Below are 11,789 nucleotides of genomic sequence, written 5' to 3'. Positions count from 1 at the left end.
ATCTTAGGCTGAAGACTTCCTGCAGGAACACTTGCAACGTCGGTTAGTTATTACTATTGTCACTGATACTGTTGCAGATCGTCCTTCCGCACAGTAGGTTTGGCGGTAGTGGTTATTGGCGACCGAAGATGGCAAAGGTGGTCCAATCAGGACCAACAGTGATGCCAGGAAACAAGCAGAGATGGAGGGCAAGTGCTCAGAAGCTGGATCGATAAGGAAGGTGGCCTTGAATTCACGCCTAGTAGCTCCACTCCCACACCGAAGGAAGAAAGTTGTGAGAGACGATGATCACACGTAGGAGATGTACAACGTCTATTCTTGGGAGGTCATCATCATCGACTTCCTCCGGATTCCTCACCGCCCCAACAACTACGTCTCTCATTTATGGTGTTCTTCTCTTCTTCCTCAAATTTGATACTGGGGTAGGTTGGCTTTGGCCTCATGTTACACGAGCAAGAGCTGCAACGCTGGAACAGTGTCAGCAGTCATAGGTAAGGAGCAGCCAGTGATAAGCTTACTGCACCGCCCAACAGTGTCCGGTGCAGACTCTGGCATTCCATTAAATCTTGGCGAGCTCCTGCTGATCCGGTAGTTGACAAAAATGCTATATGCATGGAAGGCGCCCACAGGAACAGTCCCGGCACACCTCCACATGCCCAAGTATGAACAGATTGGTGGGGAGCGAGAGGGTTTACCCTCGTTATTGCACCTCTCAGCAGTAGGCAGTCACAGCACACAAAAAGGAACATCGTCTATGTCATCGAGAGATCTATGGTGCTTCGGAAACCTTATGTCACTGTTGTTTGGGGATGTGTCATTATCCTTTTATCTTTGTTTAGATCGATTCCTTTTAGTCATTTGCTTCGTCATGCTAAGGTTATCCCTCCATGCATCTATCTATCTGTGGTCCACAAGGGAGCGAGCGGCACAAAGCTTCCTCGGTGGAGTCTTCTCAATGTGGAGCCATCGATACATTATTAGCGGTAGATGCCGTTCATATCTTATTTGATGAGAACTTGGGATTAGATACTTGCATCAAGAGACAACAGACATTGGAAAGATATTATTCAAGATTATTAATATAAGTTGTAGTTTAAGAATCTATATATTAATTATAATTTACAATCAACTAATATAAATATGTAAATCATATTTAATTTTGTTCGTTTATAGCAGATGCTAACTCCTATTCCTGAGTGCGAGTAAGGACAAAACGACAACTCCACAGTGCAAAATCTATGCAGCATATTCTCCATAGAAGATACCTAATTCACTCGCTTTCATCTCAATACGTGTCTTGGCATGACATCAAGTACAGACTCAACTTACCTTTCTCGAACAAAGTTACAATGCTCGCCTGATCGGGATACAGATTTTTATTATTGACGTTCAGGAAGGAAATGTCACAACACCTGCCTACTACATCAAAACCGATGACGCATTATAAGACCCCGACCTTTCATCGAACACATGATGTGCAGTGGCACAGCAACTCTAGGGGGCGTAGAATGACGCCCCGGACGCCACAAAGCTCATCACCTTCTTCCACGCCGGCCGGCGGCTGACGTCTTCCCACCACGCCTTGGCATGCGGCTTGTCATCGAGGAGGTACGCCAGGCCGCAGTGCTCCACGATGTAGCGCGTCACGGGGATGTGGGTCAGGTCGGCCAGCGTGAACTCGTCCCCGGCCAAGTACTTGGTCCGCGACAGCTGCTCCTCGTACACCTCGAGGACCTTGTCGAGCTTCTCCATGGCGGCCACGGCCTCGCCTTTGTTCCCCGGGAGGCCGCGGATGGGCAACAGGAAAAGGTTGAACACGATTGTGAACGCGCAGGGGCTGTAGCTGATGGCCTCCACGTCCAGCCACTGCTCCACCTTGGCTCGCTCCTCCGCCGTCCGGCCGAGAAGGTTGGGCCCGCGGTCCGCGTACTTGGCCGCAAAGTACCGCACGATGGCCCGAGACTCTGAGGAGCTCGATCGAAAACAACGGCGTAGCTCCATGAGCAAGAAGAATAATCCACGTAAACCAAACCATGGGGCAGAAGCTAAATGCGTTTACCGAAGAGCTCGAAGTCGCCATCAGCAATGAAGGGAACTTGGCCGAACGGCTGCCACAAGAAACAAGCTTAAACTTAAGCGTGATCGCAATACAAACTCGATGACTAACGCAAAGAGAGTTGGAGGATTAAGGAACACATGTTTCTCCATGTACTCAGGCCGCTTGTGCTCCATGGCGTCGATGTCGACGAGGACGAACTCGAAGGGGACGCCCTTCTCCACCAGGCAATGCATCACTCTCTGCGGGCACACTGCCTGTGGCTTTCCATACACCTTCACCGCCATCTTTTCTTATACTGTCCAATCTTTTTCTTCTTCTTCTTCTTATCTTCCACGTAGCATGCAGTGCAGACTGCCCATATATAGTGATGCCATGAACTCTCTCTCTCTCTCTCTCTCTCTCTCTCTCTCTGCTGTATGATTAGTTGGCATGCACGTGGTCTTCATCTAACTTTGGCACACCGGAACGAGCGCAAGAGACTTAGGACTCATCGAGCCATGCCACTTTGAGGTCGTCCTTCTGTTGAATGGTGGTTGGTGAAACACACCGAACGGTCAAATTAGGGATAAGTAGGTGCTTTTGTCTGCATACTTATCACTAACCACATTAAATTGCATGTATGATGTGACATATATTATAGTTTGGCGATTAGGTGGTCGATCAAGCCATGAGTATGCAATCATATAGATCTAACAAGCTGTTCTTGTGATTTGACATTTCAAATGTGATATTAATAAATTATTAATTAGTTGCAATATCGTAAAAATCACAAAGTTATTATTTAGCTACTAGCTGAGAGAGAGAGAGAGAGAGAGAGAGAGAGAGAGAGAGAGAGAGTTGTTTAGCAACCAAATGTTGTATCTGACGCCTAATCCAATCATGTATCACATATTTTATGTAAAAGAATAAAAATATGACAACTATCTGATTTGGTCAACTAGTATGCCTTTAAATTTTAAATATTAATTATTGAACTAAAAATAATTAATTTTTGATGATACGAAATTTAATGTTATTTTTCATAAAAATTCAGGATAGTATATCTGTATTTCATGATTCAGAAAATCTTATAATGATAGAGACAATATTCATCACCCAATCTAGTAGAAAAAAAATAAAATAGATCAATCAGATTTATCACATCGACATATATAATAATAATAATAATAATAATAATAATAATAATAATAATAATAATAATAATAATAATAATAATAATATTCTCCGAATATTTTGACTTGAAGAATGTTTCCTGTTGTTAATTTTATATAATTGTATCTATCTATCTATCTATTTATTTAACTCAAATGATTATCCAAACTTATAATTAAAAGGTGTAATCTTTTAGGTTGACAATACTTTTTTACTTTCTGAATCTTCTACTTTTAACTTAAGCACCAAAGATTCCGACATGCTATCTAATGTTTTAATATTGAACATGTGACAAGTTTAAATGTTGGACTCTAATTGGTTGTTAAAGTCTCTAGAACAACTAAATCTCCAAGGAGAATGATGGCCGGATACGTATGCAGTAATAGTTTGGTCAATTCTAATGCGACAAGTAGGAAGGATTCCAAAGCGATGGCAAATTTTGATCCGTGATAGTGATGCTTCCATAGGGAAGATTGGGTGGAATGGTAGCTACCAAGTTTTCATGCTGCATCGAAATTTAGAGTGCCCATGAGCTACCATATTGTCCTACCTGAACTGAATATATGGGAGAATTGAATCTTAACAATATAACTAAGAACTGAGAATGCATCTTTAATTGCATTCAAAATGTTTGAAGAGGGTTATGTTGGGCTGGCAGCCCACAAATTCAGTTTATAGTGGGCTTCGGCAGCCCACAGCTCATCCCCTCTTAACCTAATCTTAATTAACATTAGGGGGTGTGGTGACTGCATTTTGGAAGTAGAAAAAGAGACAGCAACGTGGGAGAAGAAAATAGCCACGGGATTCCAAAGAAAAGGAGGAAAACAAGACAGAAAAGGAAGAGAAAGAAAGGGAAGAGACAAGGACAACGCAGAGAGATTGTTCTCAATCATCTAGCAGTGTTCTCATCTCAGGTTAGATCAAATCTATAGTAGACTCTTGCTGTGATTACTTGAGGAGGTTTTAGATATTGTGGGCAATGACGTGATCCTTGTATCCTAGTTGTTATATTGTGATTGTTGCTAGGGTTTACGGCAAGAGATTGAGATTTGTATATTCATTATTCTCATAGTGGATTCTTTAGTTTATCCCGTGGTTTTTATCATTCACATTGAAGGGGTTTTCCACATATATCTTAGTGTTCTATTTGATTGTGCTTCCATTTAATTCCGCTGCGTATTATGATTTTCTAGTATTTGTTCTTATACAAAGGTTATTCCTGTTTATATCCCCATCAACTAGTATCAGACCAAAGAGTTTTGGTGATTTAATTTTGTATTTGAACATGGAGGCTAGTAATGTTTCTTGCATGATTAGTTTAAATGAAAACAATTGGATGATATGGAAACCAATAATGGAAGATCTCTTGTATTGCAAAGATTTGTATGAACCTTTGCAGGGGGATAGTGCAAAACCCATAACTATGACAGATGATGAGTGGAAGAGGTTAGATCGAAAAACAATTAGGTTTATTAAACAGTGGCTCGATGATAGTGTCTTTCACCATGTTTCTACTGAAATTTCTGCATATTCTCTTTGGAAAAAGTTGAAAAGTCTCTATGAAAGAAAAATAGCTAGCAACAAAACTTTTTTGATCAGAAAACTTGTGAACCTAAAATATAGAGAGGGTGCTTCTATTGTTGAACATTTGAATGAAATGCAAAGTATTACTAACCAGTTATCCTCTATGAAAATGTCTCTTGATGATGAGTTGCAGGCATTGTTACTTCTCAGTTCATTACCAGAAAGTTGGGAGACACTAGTAGTTTCCCTCAGTAATTCTGCTCCAGATAGTGTTGTCACTATGAGTCAAGTAACAAACAGTTTGTTGAATGAGGAGTTGAGAAGAAAGAGTTCGGCAATATCTCAGAATGATTCACAAGCACTTATCTCAGAGAACAGAGGAATGTTAAAGTCTAGAAGCAGTTCACGCTTGGGTAGAAGCAAGTCAAGATCAAGAAAAGATATTGTTTACTATAATTGTGGTGAGAAAGGATATTACAAGAACACCTAAGAAGAGTAAGAAAAAGGAAAAAGAAGTGGAGTCTATAGAGTCAAAAGATAATATCACAGCTACAATGTAGGGTGGTGATTATTTGATTTTGTCTCCTTCTGATGATATTTTTTCTTGGGTGTGTCAGGATCTTGAGTGGGTGATTGACACAAGTGCTTCTTATCATGCTACACCACGGAGGGAGTTTTTTGCTACATACAGGTCTGGAAAAGCAAAAAGTGTTTAGAAGCAGAGATGTAGTCTTCTTTGAGGATCAAAATTTTGAAGATTTGAAGAAGAAGGCACCAGCCAATACTTCTACAGAAGGATTAATAGATTATGACCCAGTTATTCCTCCAATATATCAGTGATGGGGGAGATATGTAGGAAGATGGTGTAGAGCCTTACGTTGATTTATCTGCAGGACATATTGAGCAAGAAGAAGTAGGAGAGCAAGTTCCAGCAGAATCTCAGTTGAGAAGATCTTCTAGACAACGTCAACATTCCAGAAGATACTATACATATGAGTATGTGATGCTTATTGATGCAGGTGAACTAGAGAGTTACCGGGAAGCAGTTGAAAGTGAGCAGAAAAAGAAGTGGTTAGTTGCTACTACCAAATGATTTGGTGCTACTACCAAATAAAATGAAGGTTTTGAAGAACAAGTGGGTTTTCAGGTTGAAGACTCAAGAATATTATTCTCAACCAAAGTACAAAACTAGATTGGTTGTGAAAGACTTTGGTCAAAAGAAAGGTATTGACTTTGAAGAGATTTTTTCTCCTGTTGTTAAAATGTCTTCTATTCGTGTTGCTCTTGGTATTGCTGCTAGCCAGGACTTGGAGGTTGAGCAGTTAGATGTGAAGACAGCTTTCCTTCATGGGGATTTGGAGGAGGAAATTTATATGGAGCAACCAGAAGGCCTCAAAGTTAAAGGTAAAGAGAACTTTGTCTGCAAATTGAAGAAGAACTTGTATAGGCTAAAGTAAGCTCCAAGACAATGGTACAGAAAGTTTGATTCATCTATGATAGAAAATGGATACAAAAGAATGGCTTAAGATCATGTTCATCAAATGGTTTGGTGAGGATTTTATTATTCGCTTACTTTATGTTGATGACATGCTTATTCTTGGAAAAGATATGTCTAAAATTGACAGATTGAAGAAGGAACTGAGTGAGTCTTTTGCAATGAAGGACATGGGGCCAGCAAAGCAAATACTAGGTATGCAGATTTCCCGTGATAAGAAAAATAAGAAGATTTGGTTATCACAGGAGAAATACATCGAGAAGATATTAGAAAGATTCAGTATGAGCAATGCAAAGCCAATTGGTTCTCCTCTTGCAGGTCACTTCAAGTTGTGCTCAGAACAAAGTCCGTCAAGTAACGAGAAGAAGGAGAAAATGCAAAAGGTTCTTTATGCTTCAGCAGTTGGAAGTTTAATGTATGCAATGATATGTATGAGGCTAGACATCGCGTATGCAGTTAGTGTTACTAGCAGATTTCTTGCAAATCCAAGTAAAGAGCATTGGGCAGCAGTGAAGTGGATTTTTAGATATCTCAGAGGGAGCTCTAAGGTTTGTTTAAGCTTTGGAGGTGGACCACATGTGTTGACAAGTTACATAGATAGATATGGCAAGAGATATAGATACGAGAAAGTCTACTTCAGGTTATATACTTACTTTTGCAGGGGGAGCTATGTCATGGCAATCCAGGTTGCAAAGGTGTATTGTTCTCTCCACCACAGAAGCAGAATATATTATTGCTACAAAGGTATGCAAAGAAATGTTATGGATGAAAGAATTCTTACAAGAATTGGGGCTGAAACAGAAAAATTATGTGGTGCATTGTGACAGCCAGAGTGCCATCCATTTGTGTAAAAACCCAATGTTTCATTCAAAGTCAAAGCATATAGATGTCAGATACCACTGGATTCGAAATGTATTTGAAGATAAGCAGTTGCAACTTCAGAAAATTCACACAGATGACAACGGAGCAGACATGTTGACAAAAACTTTACCAAAAGAAAGACAGGAGATGTGCCGACAGCTGGTCGACATGGCTTCACATTGAGGAGTCATGGGATAGCCTCCCTTATGGGCTGAAGGAGAAGGTTGTTGGGCTGGCAGCCCATAAATTCAGCCCATAGTGGGCTTGGGCAGCCTACAGCTCACCCTCTATTAACCTAACCCTAATTAATATTAGGGGGGTGTGGTGGCTGCGTTTTGAAGACAAAAAAAGGCTTAAATAGGGCAGTAATGTGGGAGAAGTATACAACCACGAAATTCTAAAGAAAAGGAGAAAAACAAGACAAAAAAGGAAGAGAAAGAAAGGGAAGAAGACAAAGACAACGCAAAGAGGCTGTTTTCAATCATCTAGCAGTGTTCTCATCTCAGGTTAGATCAAATCTACAGTAGACTCTTGCTGTGATTACTTGGGGAGGTTTTAGATATTGTGGGCAGTGATGTGATCTTTGTATCTCTGTTATTCTATTGAGATTGTTGCTAGGGTTTATGGCAAGAGATTAAGATTTGTATATTCATTATTCTCATAGTGGATTATCTCTAGTTTGCCCCGTGATTTTTACCCTTCATATTGAAGGGGTTTTCCATATATATCTTGGTGTTCTATTTGATTGTAGTTCCATTTAATTCCGCTGTGTATTATGGTCTTCTAGTATTTGTTCATATACAAAGGTTGTTCAGCTACAATGCAGGATGGTGATTATTTAATTTTGTCTCCTTCTGATGATATTTTTTCTTGTGTGTGTCAGGATCTTAAGTGGGAGATTAACACATGTGCTTCTTATCATGCTACACCACGGAGAGAGTTTTTTGCTATATACAGGTCTGAAAATTTTGGTGTTATCAAGATGGGTAACTATGACACAGCAAACATCATAGGCATGAGTGATATCCATTTAAAGACCAACCTAGGCTGCAAGTTGGTGCTTAAGGATGTGAGACATGTGATTGACTTGAGGCTGAATTTAATTTCAATTGGAAGGCTAGATGATGAAGACTATGATAGCAGATTTCACAAAGGACAATGAAAGCTCAGTAAGGGTTCTCTTCTTATAGCTAATGGAAAGAAATGTCATACTTTGTACAGGTTGTTGGCTAAAGCTTATGATGAGCAGTTAAATGCTACAGAAAAAGACTTCAGCATAGAGTTGTGGCATAGGCGACTGGGACACATGAGCGAGAAGGGGCTACAAGCTCTTTCCAAGATAGAGGTATTACCAGACCTTAGAGGTATACATCTGAACCCTTGTATTGATTGTTTGGTAGGTAAATAATATAGAGTTTCATTTGCTAGTCCTGCTTTCTCTAGAAAAATGCATGCTTTAGATCGTGTTTATACAAATGTATGTGGTCCTTTGAGGACAAAAACTTCTGGTGGATCTGTTGATGTTCTTGGTATAAGTGGTGCACTTTATTTTGTCACTTTTATAGATAATTTTTCAAAGAAAATTTGGGCCTATGCTTTAAAGACTAAAGATCAAGTAATTAATGTCTTTAAAGAGTTTCATGCTAGGGTTGAAAGGGAGACAGAAAGGAAATTGAAATGCATAAGATCAGATAATGGTGGTTAGTATAGAGGATTGTTTAATGACTATTGCAGGTCACATGAGATCCAATGAGATGACAGTTCCTAGTACACCTCAGCATAATGCAATTGCAGAGAGGATGAACCGCACAATCATGGAAAAGATTAGATGTATGCTTTCACAGGCCAAGCTACCCAGAAGGTTTTTGGATGAGGCTTTGAGGACTGCAGTTGATGTGATCAACTTATCACCATGTACAGCCTTAGATGGTGATGTTGCAGAGCATGTATGGTTAGGGAAAGATGTTTCCTATAAGAATTTGAGAGTGTTTTGTTGTTGTGCATTTGCACATATTCTAGATAATGAGAGGTCCAAGCTGGATGGTAAGACTAAAGAATGTATTTTTCTTGGTTACTCACATGATCATTTTGGTTACATGCTTTGGGATCCAGAAAAGCAGAAGATGTTTAGAAGCAGAGATATAGTCTTCTTTGAGGATCAAACTTTTGAAAATTTGAAGAAGAAGACACTAGCCAATACTTCTGTAGAAGGATTAGCAGATTGTGACCCAATTACTCCTCCAGTATATCAGGGTGATGAGGGAGATGTGTAGGAAGATAGTGTAGAGCCTGATGTTGATCTACTTGCAGGACATGTTGAGCAAGAAGAAGTTGGAGAGCAACTTCCCGTAGAATCTCAGTTGAGAAGATCTTCTAGACAACATCAACCTTTAAGAAGATACTCTACAGATGAGTATGTGATGCTTACTGATGCAGGTGAACTAGAGAGTTATCAGGAAGCAGTTGAAAGTGAGTAGAGAGAGAAGTGGTTAGTTGCTATGTAGGAAGAGATGGATGTTCTTTAGAAGAACCACACTTATGATTTGGTATTACTACCAAATGGAATGAAAATCTTACCAAAAGAAAGGTAGGAGATATGCCGACAACTGGTCGGCATGGCTTCACATTGAGGAGTCATGAGACAGTCTCCCTTATGGGCTGAAGGGGGAGGTTGTTGGGCTGGCAGCTCACAAATTCAGCCCATATTGGGCTTGGGCAGCCCACAGCTCACCCTCTCTTAACCTAACCCTAATTATCATTAGGGGGTGTGGTGGATGTGTTTTGGAGGCAGAAAAAGACATAAATAGGGCAGCAACGTGAGAGAAGAAAACAGCCACGGGATTCCAAAGAAAATGAGGAAAATAAGGCAGAAAATGAGGAGAAAGAAAAGGAAGAAGACAAGGATAACACAGAGAGGCTGTTCTTAATCATCTAGCAGTGTTCTCATCTCAGGTTAGATCAAATCTACAGTAGACTCTTGTTGTGATTACTTGGGGAGATTTTAGATATTGTGGGCAGTGACGTGATCCTTGTATCACAGTTGTTCTCTTGTAATTGTTGCTAGGGTTTAGGGCAAGAGATTGAGACAAGGACAATGCAGAGAGGCTGTTCTCAATCATCTAGTAGTGTTCTTATCTCAGGTTAGATCAAATCTACAGTAGACTCTTGCTGTGATTACTTGGGGAGGTTTTAGATATTGTAGGCAGTGACATGATCCTTGTATCCCAGTTGTTCTCTTGTGATTGTTGCTAGGGTCTAGTTTGCCCCGTGGTTTTTACCCTTCACATTGGAGGGGTTTTCCACGTATATCTTGGTGTTATGTTCTATTTGATTATGCTTCCATTTAATTTCGCTGCGTATTATGGTCTTCTAGTATTTATTCATATATAAATGTTATTCCTGTTTATATCCCCATCATATGTTCATTTTAGCATATTAATCAATGGCATTGAATCAAATTCTAACACGGATCTTCTCTACTACTTCCTACATAATAGATTAAAGCTCTTCGTCGATGATAGTAGCTTAATAGAGACGTTACAATTCTGTGTTAAATTATATAGTCTTTATCTGATTAGATAGGTAAGATATATTACAGATATAATTGGATTCTAATTATAATCATCGATTAATAGAAAGAAAATCTAATTATGATAAAGTTCTTTCGAAGATGATATTGATGGGAGGAACTCTCCTAATTAGTTATCTTAGATCCTCTATTCTCATCTATAAATAATACATAAGATCTCCTAGGGATTTAACATGGATATATAACATAACGTTATTGAGAGATTATATATCTTCTCTCATCTCTTCATGAATTAGAGATTATAGATTTTTTTTAATCTCCTTTGTCTATGATCCATTGGTCATAGCGATCTTGTAAACTATAGAAAAAGAAAAATAGAGTTTAGTTTACTTTGCTTTAGATCGATATCATTATAGCATTTAGATTCGATGACGTTATACTTACATATCGATAAAGGTTTTTTGAGTAGCATCGAAAAGATACACATTATAAATATGATATATTGTATTTAATTTTATTTTTTAATATTAAAAATTTTTCATATAATAATTACATAATTATGATTTTTATGCTTACAATTATTATCAAAGGTATATTTTAAAATTAAATACTTTAGATCATAAAAGTATTTTAAATTTATTTAATGTTTAAATTTATTTGTTATCATCATTCACTAGCGAAAAAGTGTTATTTGATTTACGATACTTGAACGTTCTATTTATATTATCGATTTGTTTTTCTATCTAGTCTATCATATCATATGCTTACGAGTGATATGAGATTCCTTACGTTTGATCGATGGATCAATATCAACAACTTGCTATCGACGATAATATTATTGAGAGTAGCATCGTTTGGTGGTTGCCAGCTTGAGTAATGATTGTGTACCTAATGAAAGCATCATGGGGTGCGGCAACCTTGCAACATTTGCAACAGTGCGGTGATTACAATGGCTATGATGGCTACCGCAATCATTGTTGTTGATAGTAACTGCCGCAACATCACTGTGATATTTATTAGCTACGATCAACATCGATTAGACATTGAAGGTTTTGGTACCCAATGGTTATGTGGCATTGTTGAGAGTCATGACGACGATGTCGTCATCAATCGGTGTACAACCGCACGTGGGCATGACGATATAGCACAATATGGTGATGCATAATTGC

General features: G+C 39.0%; 1 protein-coding gene across 1 annotated transcript; it reads right to left on the bottom strand.

The window, feature by feature from the left end:
- Positions 1-1,248: 1,248 nt before the first annotated feature.
- LOC103980638 (glutathione S-transferase F9) lies at positions 1,249-2,385 on the bottom strand. Its single transcript, XM_009397087.3, has 3 exons — positions 2,197-2,385; positions 2,060-2,108; positions 1,249-1,964 (listed from the first exon to the last, which is right to left on the bottom strand). The coding sequence occupies exons 1-3, from the start codon at positions 2,341-2,343 to the stop codon at positions 1,495-1,497; spliced, it is 666 nt and encodes a 221-aa protein (XP_009395362.2). The 5' UTR covers positions 2,344-2,385; the 3' UTR covers positions 1,249-1,494.
- Positions 2,386-11,789: the final 9,404 nt, after the last annotated feature.

Source organism: Musa acuminata, chromosome BXJ1-4 (genome assembly GCF_036884655.1).
Source record: "Musa acuminata AAA Group cultivar baxijiao chromosome BXJ1-4, Cavendish_Baxijiao_AAA, whole genome shotgun sequence".
Lineage (NCBI taxonomy): Eukaryota > Viridiplantae > Streptophyta > Magnoliopsida > Zingiberales > Musaceae > Musa > Musa acuminata.
The sequence above is the reverse complement of the archived record's forward strand: the minus strand, read 5'-3'. Positions and strand labels throughout refer to the sequence as shown.